The sequence below is a fragment of the Nicotiana tabacum genome, chromosome 18, assembly GCF_000715075.1.
Source record: "Nicotiana tabacum cultivar K326 chromosome 18, ASM71507v2, whole genome shotgun sequence".
Classification (NCBI taxonomy): Eukaryota; Viridiplantae; Streptophyta; class Magnoliopsida; order Solanales; family Solanaceae; genus Nicotiana; species Nicotiana tabacum.
Genome location: NC_134097.1, coordinates 49,657,216 through 49,670,456, shown reverse-complemented (window position 1 = coordinate 49,670,456; position 13,241 = coordinate 49,657,216). Strand labels below are relative to the sequence as shown.

Sequence of the window (13,241 nt, the reverse complement as noted above, 5' to 3'; positions counted from 1 at the left end):
TTTAGATATACTTTTTTAAATATGTAATTTTATTTTATTTTTGAAAAACATGAAAATTATATACCCAAATCACAAAAAAAAAACTAGATGTTTTGACCCTTGTAATCGAATTCTTTCATATAAAATGAGAGGAGGGAGCAATATTTTCTTTTCGAGAAAAAATATGTTTGAGGAAACTAGACAATATTAGGCTTCTGACAATGCTCTATTTTAAGCACGGACATTTGTCATTAATTCCATTGTTGTGCAACTTCTCGTAATTTAATTTGGTTACTGCAATAATTGTAAGTTGCATCAGATTAGTGATTTTGAGTTCAAAGTTCTTGTTTGCCAATATGTTGTCGCTGCTATTCGAAAAATATGGAGCTGAAAAAGAACATTATCTTAAATAGGTGACCATATTTAAATTGGGTGGGCGGATTAAATTATCTTAAATAGTTGACCATATTTAAATTGGAGGAAAAAGAAATCCACATAGGCACCATGTAGGAAAACAAAGGTGGGACATGGGGATTTAATGGATGAGCGACAAATATGATCCTAAAGTATAAGTGTAAGGATAAATATGTCAAAAAGTACGACGAAGGACAAATGTAACCCTCTTTGAAGAGTACAGGGATAAATATGATCATAAAGTATAATGATAAGGATAAATATATCAAAAAAGTATAACGAAGGACAAATATAACCATTTTTAAAGAGTATAGCGATAAATATGACCCTTTTTCCGTAGTTTAATTTGTATCTAGTTTCTATTTTGTCATAGGTCCAATGTCATCGTTTTTCATACCTTATTTCCTTCTTTTTGTAAATAGTATAAAAAATTAAAAAGGCACTTATACTAACATTCACATTTCCCTGCATTTACAACTCAGCCAGACTCCAACACCCAACTCCGTCTTCCCCCGTCTCCGATCACACTTTTCCCCATTCCCCACTCCATTGCCTGAATCTGTTGCATTTCTCCTCTCAGAATCTGCAAATCTGACAAAAAATGTCACAAGGAGACACAATACCTCTTAACTCGACGTCCCAATCGGACATTGATGAAATCGAAAACCTCATCTATTCCCATCCTTCTACTGTCCTTCCAGCTCGCCCTCCTTCTCCTCCTCGTGCTGCCATCCCTGTTTCTTCTTCTCCTTTCATGCCTTCCAATCTCCGCCCTCCACCCCCCCCTACTACCAAAACCGACAATCAGAAGCCGACCGTTCCCGCTCCGCCTCCGCTTCCTTCATCAGCAGGACAGTCCAATATAGCCGCTACGGGATTCGGATCTCCGCCCAATACGCTTACCGAGCCCGTTTGGGACACCGTCAAAAGAGATCTCTCCAGAATTGTTAGCAATTTGAAGTTGGTGGTTTTCCCTAACCCCTATAGAGAAGATCCGGGGAAAGCGCTTCGGGATTGGGATCTCTGGGGTCCTTTCTTCTTCATTGTCTTCCTTGGTCTCACTTTGTCCTGGTCTGCTTCTGTTAAAAAGGTAACTGAACTGCATTCTCAATTCTCTTATATATAAATACGGTTTAGGGTTAAATTCCGTGTTAACTCCAACTTACATGTGTGTTGTGCTAGAGAGTATTGAATTGTGTAAATGTCGTAAATAGAATCAATAAATTTTGATCAACAACTACATTCTCAATCGCAAGCTAGTTGGGTCGGTTATGTAATTCTTTGGTTCCATTTTGACTCGTTTCTATCATTTTGCTTCTCTAACTCTGGAAGCAGTTGCAAAATGTCTATTAGTATAACACTCCGACTAATGTAAGCTTGCCAACATGACTATGCCCCAAATATGACTATGCCAATCCCAATTAGTTGGTATCGCCTATACGGATCTTTTTCTTCCACAATGTCTACTTGTCATTAAAAGTCTGCATGGATTACAAGATATCATTAAATTTCTATAAGAGATGGAAAAGTTAGGCTAACAACACTACCTCCTTTCGAGTGCTTGATTATTAAGAATATGATGTTTGATTAGATATTATTTTTAATTGGGAGAAGGACCAAAAGCTCCCCTGAACTATGCGAAAGGTGCAAATTTTCCCTTTATTTAAAAAAAAAAATTATGACTTAATTGTGGGACACGAGGCATCATGAGGTGCTACGCTTCCTCCATTTGAAAGTAAGGGCAAACATAGCCCATTTTGTTAGCGGGAAGGGTACATTTGACCCCAACTATTAACGGGGGCAAATCTGTTCTATTTCGCATAGTTGGAAATTTTGACCCTTTGCCCATTGTAGTAAAGAGAGTATTACTTTATGTTATAGCATGTTTAGCCATGCTTCTAAAATCAGCTAAATTTAAAAAGTGCTTTTCAAAAAAAGTATTTTTGGTGAGAAGCAGTTTTCGTTTCGCTAATCAATCTGAAAAACACTTTTGAGCAACAATTAGTGTTTGGCCAAGCTTTTAGAAAATGCTTCTAAGTATATTTTTTTTTTTGAGAAGTGCTTTTCAAAAAGTACTTTCGGGGAGAAACTACTTTTTTTTGTTTCTCAAAAACTGTTTCTACTTCTACTCAAAGCATTTTTTTTTTCTTCTAAAAGCTTGGTCAAACTTTGAAAAAAAATTCTTTCAGCTAAAAAAAAACACTTTTGGCCAAAGAAAAGAGTTTGGCCAAATAGGCTATTTGTCTGCACTAAGATTTAAATTTTTATTTCTTCACATTTCAAACTATTATTGGACACACTATTCCACAAAATTCAAAAGGGAGGAGGGTCAACTTTGGCCCTAATCTATGCGAAAGATTCAAATTTGTCCTTCGTTTAAAACAATTCTGACTTAATGTGAGACATGTGGCATCACGATGTCCTAAGCTTCCGCTGTTTGAAATCAAGGCAAATCTAGCCCATTTTGAAACAGCGTAGGCACATTTGACTCTAACTATTAATGGAGGGAAGATTTGTTCTATTTCGCATAGTTCGAGGGCAAATTTGACCCTTCTCCCTAATTTATATGACCGTGATTGAGTAGACTCAGAGTGTATGATGTTATTAACTCTATGTATAACATTAGCGATAAAAAATATTAATATTATGGTTGAAAACTTATTTTTTTGGTGAAACTTACATCAAAGTTCTACATTTTGCATAGTCAAATGAATTTTAAACTCTTTTAAAGCTGTAAAAATAATGTTACCATTGGAATGGTTACTAGATTTAGAAAAGTCCAAAAGTAGAAACAGTGACATAAATTAGAACTAAAGGAGTATTAAAATTTATTAGATTGATGTATAGGTTTTTCGTCTTTATTTACTTGCGTTACAGTTGTCTTGGTGAGCATTTCTGGGGAAACCTTCCATAGAGATGTTAAAAGTTAAATGGAAACCTACCAACAGACATGTAGGTAAAATATATTTGTTTCCGCATTATGGATGATCTATCTAGACGCCTGAACTTTTATTTTTCCTTTGTGAAAGTAAAGTAGAGGGGGATCACTGGAAGATGTTTGTGCTATTTTGCAATATTGCTATTTTCCATTCTCAATAATCAATGTTTTGTACTTCCTTTTGGTTCTTCTTTCTTTCGTCTTCCTATTGTTGTTTTTACTTTGGTGTCTGTTAAGTATGTGTTGTATAGTCTAGAAGCAAACGTAAGTGCTATGGATTTCCTTACGAACTTTTATGCAAGTAAAAGCATGATATCTGGATTTGGCATGTTTGTTGGACGTGTTTTAGATGGATTTCTTTTTGTGACCATGCACGTGCATTCTTATATTTCTGATGTATAATATGTGCAATTCTCATTTACTCTGGCACCAACGAAGTACCTTTAGACTCAACCAATCATGTCTGAAGTACAAAATAATGCTTTGAAGATTACAAGTGCTGGAGGAACAAAAGGAAAAGTGTCATCCATTTGCAAACAGCTCGAAAGACTTGTTAGGCAAAATGGTCCATCAAAAACTTCCATACCACCAAACAAAAGGGTTGTGCATGTCTGAAGTAACTAAATTTCTCTAGCGCCATCCATATGTCATGCTGAATATCTGAAGTCTGCCGCCACAACTAAAAATTCACATCAATGGAAGTTCTTTAGCGCTCTGTGCATCACCTTGACAAGAACCCCACTCACATTGAATAAATGAGTATCAACTATCTCTTCATTTTCTTGTGGAAGACCTAGCCTGAGAAAAGTGAGGCCTATGTGTTGCCCTCTCTCACATAGAAGTCTCATAAGATGATCTTAGCCAAAAATAGTTGTTGTTTGAGGTATTACAGACTAGTGTATTATTATTCGAAGCCTAATTCCTTTTTAATAAGTTGACGAAATGCTCTGGCGGATTCGTTTTTTCAATCACGAACTGCCCACATGAGCACAGTCCCCACTACCAACCTCAAACGAATATTTGAAATGTTTGTCTATCAACGTTCGAAATTGTTAACCACAAATTATAATGATGCAACATAACATCCTTGTATCATTTCTCCTGCCAGATGCGTCCATCACCAACTTGATAAAAAATTTATTAGTAAAGACATAGTTCCTATAGCTGTAAATCTCCTTGATTCCTTTTTGAATTTGTGAAATTTTTGATTCCACGATCCAAAATAAAAATGGGAACATATAAATTTATAGTGTTGGTGTGCTTGGATCTATAGTTCGGACTTCGGATAGTAACCAATCATGTAGAGTTTGTTGTAGCTTTCTTTCATCTAAGGTCTAGAGGTTTTTTCGCTTTCTATTTTTCAATAAAGAGTTTTTTGGATGTAACACAAAAGTTAAACATAGCTAAATAAGATATGCTGGGATGAAGCTGATCCGTCCACCTTTCATCAACAATTTCAAAAACTTTTCCGTATTTCCTCTGGTCATGATCAAATGCCTTCTCAATAGCTTCTTTAGCCCTTCCATGGCTTCATAAATGTATCCCATTGGTGGTTTTCTCTCCCCATCCACCAAACGAAGTACAGTAACCAAAGGATTACCAACTTTAAGTGCTTGAACAGTGTCACTCCAAAAATATGGACCAACGATATATCTCGCAACTTCTTTCCCAAGAGCTTCCTTTGCATAGATACTCTCACTCCATTAGGTTGACATGAACACGGTTCGCAAATTTTTCGTTTGCAAGTAAAAACTATGAAAAGTCATAATAGCTGTTGCAAATCTTGTCTTAGCCAGTTTCACCAAATTTCTTTGGTTTGTGTATCTCCTCATCATGTTCAACAACAACGGCCTCCGACTATGTAAGAATGTATCTTGACTGCCTTAGCAAAAACTGTAGGAAATCAAATTTCATAATAAGTATAAACAATTAACATGAAGGTTAAAATAGAAAATTAAAACCACTTGTTCACTTGCAGAATGTGGGGCTAACTTGAAATGTCACCAAACATTAAGTTGATACAATGTGCAGCACAAGGAGTCCAAAAAATATTGGGGAAAACTCCTTTCAACATATCACCCGCTTTTTTATTCTCACTTGCGTTATCAGCAACAACTTGAACAACATTTTCCTTTCCAACTTTCAATATTGTCTTCTCAAACAAGTTGTACATTTTATTGGAATCGGTTGAAGAGTCACTAGCATCATAAGATTCAAGAAACACACTACCTTTCGGAGAATTCACCAAAACATTAATGATCATTCTTTCATTTTTTGCTGTCCATTTATCCATTATAATGGAACATCCATAAGTTTTTCATTGCACCTTATGCTCCTCGGCAATCTTGTTTTTCTTCTCCGCCTCCTTTTTTAGATAAGGAACTCTTACTTCGTGATAGGTAGAGGGCTTCATTCCTAGGCCATATTGGCCTACGGCCTCAATGAATTCACCAAAAATATAGGAGTAATTTACACAATTAAAAGGGAGCCCCGCATCATACATCTACCTAGCAAAAGCATCTACAACGTGCTCCTTTAAACTCTTCCTACAAGAATTTAAGTCAACAACTTCACCTTTTCTCTTTTCATTTGGTTTTTGCGAGAAATTAAGATTAAGAGGACCTTTCACATTGCTACCGGTGGATGATCCACTTCCACTTGTTGATTTCTTTCTTTGAGATTTTGAGGGAGGTGGCCTCATTGATATATCATTGACTTCAAGGTCATCCTCATCCATTTGACTATCTTCATCAAGAAGATTAATCGATGCTCCATGGTTCATTGGATTTTTTAACTCATTTTTTTCGCAGCATACTCTCTAATCTCTTCCTTAACAGAATCCGGAACACTTGAACATTCTTTGACATCTCTAAAACCATCAATTAGATGTCTCTTGTGATGATGTATTCCACCGTTATATATATTTTGACAAAAGATACATTGCACTCTTGTGCTACTGCCAATTGCAACTCCATACGCCCAAGCTGGATCTTTTTTTTGGCTGCATGCCATTGAATAATAAGATTGAATTTACTACAATCAACAACGAAAAAAAAAAACGAACTGTTAAACAGTGAACAGTGGGCTGATCAGAGAACAGAGGAAAATAGCAGAAATTTTAAAAAAATAGAGCACAAGCATAAATTAGAAAACAGGGCTAAACAGAGAAATGTGTTCTAAAAAAAATAGAAAAGAAGAAGAGAACAGAGGAGAGGAGTCGAATAGTGAACAGTGAGCAGCAGAAATAAAAAAATAGAACACGAGCATAAAATAGGGCAGAACAGAGAAATAAAAACGAAAAAATTAGAAAAGAAGAAGAGAAAAAGGAGTCGAACAGTGAACAAGCAGAGAAAATCAGAAGAGGAAGAGAAGAGAAGAAAGAACTGAAGGAAAAGAAGAGAAGAAGAGAAACTTACTCGAAGAGCAGAAGAGAAGTCGTCGAAGGTGTAGCCGTCGCTTGCATCAGAGAAGCAGATGTGTGGAAGTAGTGTGCGTAAGTGTATTTGCAATTTTCTTTTTTAAAAACCCTAGGCTGCCGCTGGACCTCGCTTAAGCGAGCTTTTCTGCGGGTTTTTTTATTGCCTCGCTTCTCGCTTTTTAGGGTGAAGCATACGCTTATTTAGTAGCATCGCGCTTTAGGGCAGAAAAGCGCAGGTCCCTCGACTTGCCTCGCTTCTGCGCTTTAAGCGAGAAGTGTGTGCTTTTAATAACACTGCGATGCGCTAAACTCCCGTTATGTGGGGGGTTAGGGAAAGGGCCTGTCCACATTGGGTCTCATGTACACTGCCTTAGTTATTCCGCATGTCAATGTTGATAGTTCTTAGTCATGTCTAAGTGAACCTTCAGTTGTTTTTGCCTTTCATTTTTTCTGCTGTTACTAGTCGTCTGTTATATGACATGGTGAGAAGTTACCTATCTAGCTTGACAACAATGCTTCTGTGGGCCCAAGGATAAACCATTAAGAGGTTGTCAAGTGTCAAGAGGAAAGACTTTTTGTCTATATACTTTAGTTATCTTATACACATTTAATTGAATGTATAATCTGAGATCATTTTGTGTAACTGTTAATAATTGGGTCAGTCTGAATCTTGCCCAAACATGACACAGCTGTCTTGTTCTGGGCGCGCCTTCTATTTTTCTAGTTCTTTTATACTTCATGTAGGTGCATGTAGTTATGTAGCTGACTGGAAATAGCTTGCATTATTATATAACTGAACCAAGTTAGCTTGGACAGAGGCTTGTATGATTGATGAATTGATATTTAGTTGCCCATTGTTTTGAGTGATTTACAGACTCGCTATGATTGACAGGTGGAGTCCTGACTAACAGATTCATTTTTCCTTAAATTTTCTTCCAGTCTGAAGTTTTTGCTGTTGCATTCGCTCTGCTGGCCGCTGGTGCTGTCGTTCTGACATTGAATGTCCTGTTGCTGGTAATGACTCTTTCTCAACCCATCCATCTATAAGAATAAGGGCAAAAAGAGAATAACAAAAGAAAATGAAACACCCTAAAGTTGGGTATGTTTAATGATTTTTAGGCAGTTAGTAGACATGATAACGATGCAAAGAGATATGACATATTTAATGGATAGGGGAAAGGATAGCTAATTAGTCCCAAGGAACACAAGTCCGTAGGCACCTGTCAGAAAAGGAAAACCATTCTATAGGCACTTGTGAGAAAAGGAACCCAGTTCGTAGTCTTATACAACAAGTAGCAGTTTTTTTTTTTAAAACAATTCTAAAGGATATGGAGTTATGGAAATAATGTAAATGATGTTTCTTTACTTCAGATGGATTAACGATTTTGATCTGCAGGGCGGTCATATAATCTTTTTCCAAAGTCTCAGTCTGCTGGGTTACTGTCTATTCCCACTTGATGTTGGTGCCCTTATTTGCATGCTAAAGGACAATGTGATCTTGAAGGTGGTTGTGGTATGTGTTGCACTAGCTTGGAGCTCTTGGGCTGCATACCCCTTCATGAGTACAGCTGTGAACCCTAGGAGGAAAGCTCTTGCCCTGTATCCTGTAGTTCTCATGTATGTATCTGTTGGATTTCTCATTATTGCCATTGATTGATGTCAGTCATACCTATTATATTAAAGTTGTATCCAGCTTAATAGAAGTACATTGAAGTGGGGATATAATGTGTTGGATATTTTGATTACCTCAAGAAATTTTGTTGATATTTTTGGGACTGCCTCTGATATTTCACACTTTGTACTGCTGTCCGAGAAATGTCATATACATCTTGCTATGTCTGGTGTTATCTTGTAAGCATGAAATACAGTCTTCACTGTAAAAGAGAGATGTTATCGGTATGCCTTGACAAAGAGATGTATTAATGGTCTCTGTATTTCATGGATGTTAATGCCTTTGAGCACTATGGTTATGTACTAGTGTCGTTAGTGCAATGTGTCAACTTCTTTTTTCCCTAGTTGATTATCTCCAGGCAGTCATGATTAAAGAGGTAAAGGGAAGCATTTTCTACTTTTTTCATTGAATAATAGAAGGGTATCAAAGTCTATATAGAATCATAAACCAGTATTTATAGTTGCAACACTTCAACGAATACAAGCGTGCAGCATAATTTCTCGATATTTCTATCTCTTTTGTTTCTAATTTCATTTTTTGCTTCTCCAATGATTTTTGTTCGGATCATGATTTTTATTTAGAGTTTTCGTGTGCTTGCAAATTTGAACTGGGTTTGGATCTAGTTGCTCACTCATCGTCGTTGTCGTTGTCGTTGTCGTGAGCAAGCTTCTCTTTTGAACAAAAATAAAGCTACTTGCTTGTGAAAAGAAGTTGGTGCTCGATGGATTTACAACGCCCGGTACTTATTCTTTCTACATTCCACTTACTTGAACACGCTGATAACTGCGAGGAATTCCACCTGCCATCCTGAAAACCATAGATATTGCTTTAACAGTAAATATTGAGTTTTTCTCCATCGCTATGCTTTTTTTAGACAACGAAGAAACCCGTTTCTTGCCCTAGTTATAAAACTCAATGGATGATAAGCATGTTCCTCTAGGGTTCACAGGTAAAGATTCAAACTCACAACTTATGCCTACCACACACCTAGCTATACTAAATTATTAATTTATTTACCCCTAGATGTTACTACTTAATTATATTCTCATGTAAAAATAATAAATTATATACAAATTAGTGAGAATCTGCTTTCTTCCCCACTAGAATCTTAATATATATTGTATCAAACTCGCAAACCAGTACCAGTCTCCTTATTCAGCCTCCTTATGGACCTCAAAACAATGTTGTAAAGGATAGAGGGGTTCTGGGAGCCATGTATAGAAGGAACATTAGATTGCGAAGAGACTAGCTGTACAGGAAACGAAGAGGTTGTGCTTCTCATAGGAAAAATCTGGTCTCGGATTTTCTGCAGGACGCTAGTTCTACTGCCAAAAACTTTCCTTTAACTTCCAAAGCAAAAGCGATCAAATTGAATTAGAAACCCTGTTAACTCATTAAAAATTTCACTGACAGCCACTAAAAAATTCGAAGCTTTGAATTTGAAAATCAAATTTTGCGAAATTATTATTTGTTTGGATTGAGTGTTGTTGCCAATGCTTGAAAATATCCTTTGGAGTTTATAACTCAATTTTGAGAGAATTTGGTGAATATTCGAGTAGGTTTTGGTTGGAATTTCAAATTGAAACTCGAAAAAGAACATACATAAAGGGATAAATTTACCCTCACAACCTAAAATATTTACCCGCTTCTACCTATTTCAAACCATTTAACGAACCTTACTCATCCCCAATTCCACTTAACTTAAACACTTCTTTGCAAAAAGAATGTTCAGCATTACTATCAAAAAGACGAATCAAGCTTTACATGGCCAATGACTCTTCGAAATCGCAACCTAATTGTTGAGAGGCTCGACAATTATCTATTTGATCAAGGTTATTAATTTTTTAAATTTTGTGGAACCACCAAGCCACTTCAAAACAATTCCAAATGAACTTAAACTTCAATATTAATCCTTACAAGCATTTTTAACAAGCTTAAATAATACTCATCCAAATTCAAAATCCAAATAATTATATTAAGCTTTTAATTCTCAAATCAAAGCTTCTTCATTGGTGGACAATTTTAATTTTTTTTAATTATCAGCAATAAAATACGTACTATCACTGTGATTTTAGCTTTCCACAATAGTATCCAGGTGATTTAATAAATAGCAGCCGAAGTATACTATTGTAGTATATTGTATAATATTCCAGTATATTTTTACAGTATATTGCATATTATTATGGTATACCAGTACAGTATATTATATATTAGTACGATATACTGTTGCAGTATAACTGTATACTCTTATAGTATATTGTATACTGTAATAGTATACTATTGGGTAACTATATTCTTCTTCAAATTTAAGCTGAAAAATTCGTTCTGAAGTACCTCAATCTAGCTCCAAATGCGACCAAATTTTATTATGAACTTCCTGAAGGTATTATAAGTAATATTTTACAGCACTCACTTCGAATTAAACATCAAATCTTCAAAATAAAATTTTAAATTTAGGAGCTTCAAACTCAACAATGGTGGGTCTTCAAATACACACAAAAAATTTGATTCTGGAGCTTAATATATAACCATAACAATACATGGGTTCAGAAATATAAATAAATTCACAAAAAAGAAAGCTTTCGAAAAATATAGTACTGATATGAAAAGAGAAATTTAAGATATACTAATATAGAAAAATGGTTTTTGAGTGAAACTCATGTAAAATAATATGAAAACTTGTCTTTTAAAATTTATATAGAAAATTCTAAAAAAAATTGGAAAAATACATGGGTTTGTACTGGATTTTCATCATCCACTAAAAAGACTAAACTATGAGTGTTTTTCAAAGAGGAAGAGAACATTTGAGTGTGGGACTATGCTTGTTTAGAAAAATTAAAAAGGAAAAGAAAATTGGGTAGGCCGGATAAATAGTCTGTACCGCATAGGCAGGTAAAGTAAATTCTTTGGGGTTGAGTATAAAAGGGTAAAAACTTTGAGGTTAATGAGCATAAAGTGATAATTCCTCTCTAACTTTGGCCTTTCATGTTGCTAGAGCTTGTTTAATTTTAGAATTTTTACCTCGTATAGCAAAGGTAAACACCTTATTTATTTTAAATAAATACCATTTAAAAAAATTATATTCTATAGATACCTTTTAAGGTTTATAACAAAATATTTAATTTTGGTTACCTCCTAGCCTAAGCCACTAAATACGCTAATCAGTTACACTTTTTTTTTCTCTCTCTACTTTGATAAATCTCATTCTCTTTCCCATCCCATTAAAATTTCTGATCTCATCCTCCTTCCATCGAATTTGTGCAAATCCCACTTCAGAGCAGGTTCACTCTCTGCTTCAGCCGGTTTAAAATCTATGGAATATTTAATCCGATTGGTTTGTAACCAATAGCAGCCGCCGCCGAGGTTTTACCCCAATGGCAAGAAATAAAAATAACGTCAAAGGAGAAACCTACTTCCTGTTTTCAATGCGGTCCATGTCCTATGTACTGTATAATCTATGGCTGATGCTTTCCTGGTCACCACAGCAAACAATCAGTCAATCAGTGTATTAGATTTATGCAGATGTGTAACCAATAGCAGCCAGCCGCCGACATATGTATCTCAATTGATGGAATTTCAGCCGGAACTCTAATTGATGAACAACCGCTGGCTATTTTTACTATCAATAAGGTTTTGATGCCTAAGGAGTTGTTTAAGAATGCACCTGCGGACATATTAATTCTTTCAAAATCCCGATGGTCCTATTTTGATTCTTTCAAAATCATTAGCTCTTTTAATCCGGTTGGTTTCTCACTACCGGCTTTCGGTGAATGGCGGATTCGCTGGGAATTAGGGTTTGTTCTTGAACCAAGACGATAGAGTTTGGGGCTGAGCAACTTGATTTTCTGTTAATATATTTTAATGTATTTTCATGTATTTCATTGTATTCATTGTCTTTTTTTTTCATTGTAATTCAATGTATCTCGATGTATTCCATGTATTTCATTGTATTCACTGTCTTTTTTTCTTATTGTATTTTAATGTATCCCATTGTATTCTATGTATTTCATTGTATTCACTGTCTCGCTAGATGTCATGAATGTATTCATAAGTTTTTTTTAATTAATACTATAATTTATGTATTCAGATATATTATATAATTTCTCTGAAGATTACTATATTTTTGGGGTATTTTTCGGTTGAGAACCGTTTCTATAACTGAAAATACAAAATTTGTGTATTACAATTGAGTTTGTTCATTATATTAGGAGTTTATTATGTTAATTGATTCACTTTCCGTTTTAAAAATAGTGTAATCTCCTATTTCACGCCGTGAATACAGTCGAATATAGTCGAATACAATAATCTATCCAGCTGTAATCCCATGTTTTACTCCATGAATACAATTGAATACACTCGAATACAACAACTGATTAGCTGGACTTCCCTGATTCACGTCTATTTTTGCTATTGTATTCATAAATACAATAGCTTAAATACATCAAATACATCTTATAACCACATAAAAGGTATCTATAATCCGTAATATAGCAAATGGTATATATAGATGGTTAATTACTTTTAAAAGATAATACTTTATGAAAATTTCTCTTTAATGTTTGGAGATTAATTCAGAAGAAAACTATTACAAAAGTGGTCTTTTTGTGTGTGCGTGTATGTGCGCGCTATTTATTCTTTAGTTTCCTTCTCTTTGTAAACTTGCAAAATCCAAATTTATGTGCATTCTAATTACGTGTGATCACACTAAGAACATGTCTAGCTATAAGGAAATATTAAGTAAGATATGTTTCATAACATGTTTGTATCTTATATGATTAAAAAACAAGTAAAATAAGTTACATGTGTCTAATCAAACTTTG

General features: G+C 35.0%; 1 protein-coding gene across 1 annotated transcript; it reads left to right on the top strand.

Annotated features, from left to right (window-relative positions):
- The first annotated feature begins 862 nt into the window (after positions 1–862).
- Positions 863–8,515, top strand: LOC107783774 (protein YIP4b-like). The gene is made up of 3 exons (XM_075236849.1): positions 863–1,483; positions 7,689–7,763; positions 8,146–8,515. The coding sequence occupies exons 1-3, from the start codon at positions 995–997 to the stop codon at positions 8,404–8,406; spliced, it is 825 nt and encodes a 274-aa protein (XP_075092950.1). The 5' UTR covers positions 863–994; the 3' UTR covers positions 8,407–8,515.
- The last annotated feature ends 4,726 nt before the right edge of the window (positions 8,516–13,241 follow it).

Bases quoted from the DNA above. Each gene is read 5' to 3' on its own strand.
- LOC107783774 (XM_075236849.1), top strand. From the start codon at position 995: ATGTCACAAGGAGACACAATACCTCTTAACTCGACGTCCCAATCGGAC. The intron at 1,484-7,688 runs GTAACTGAACTG...ATTTTCTTCCAG, and splicing joins GGTCTGCTTCTGTTAAAAAG to TCTGAAGTTTTTGCTGTTGC. The intron at 7,764-8,145 runs GTAATGACTCTT...TTTGATCTGCAG, and splicing joins CATTGAATGTCCTGTTGCTG to GGCGGTCATATAATCTTTTT.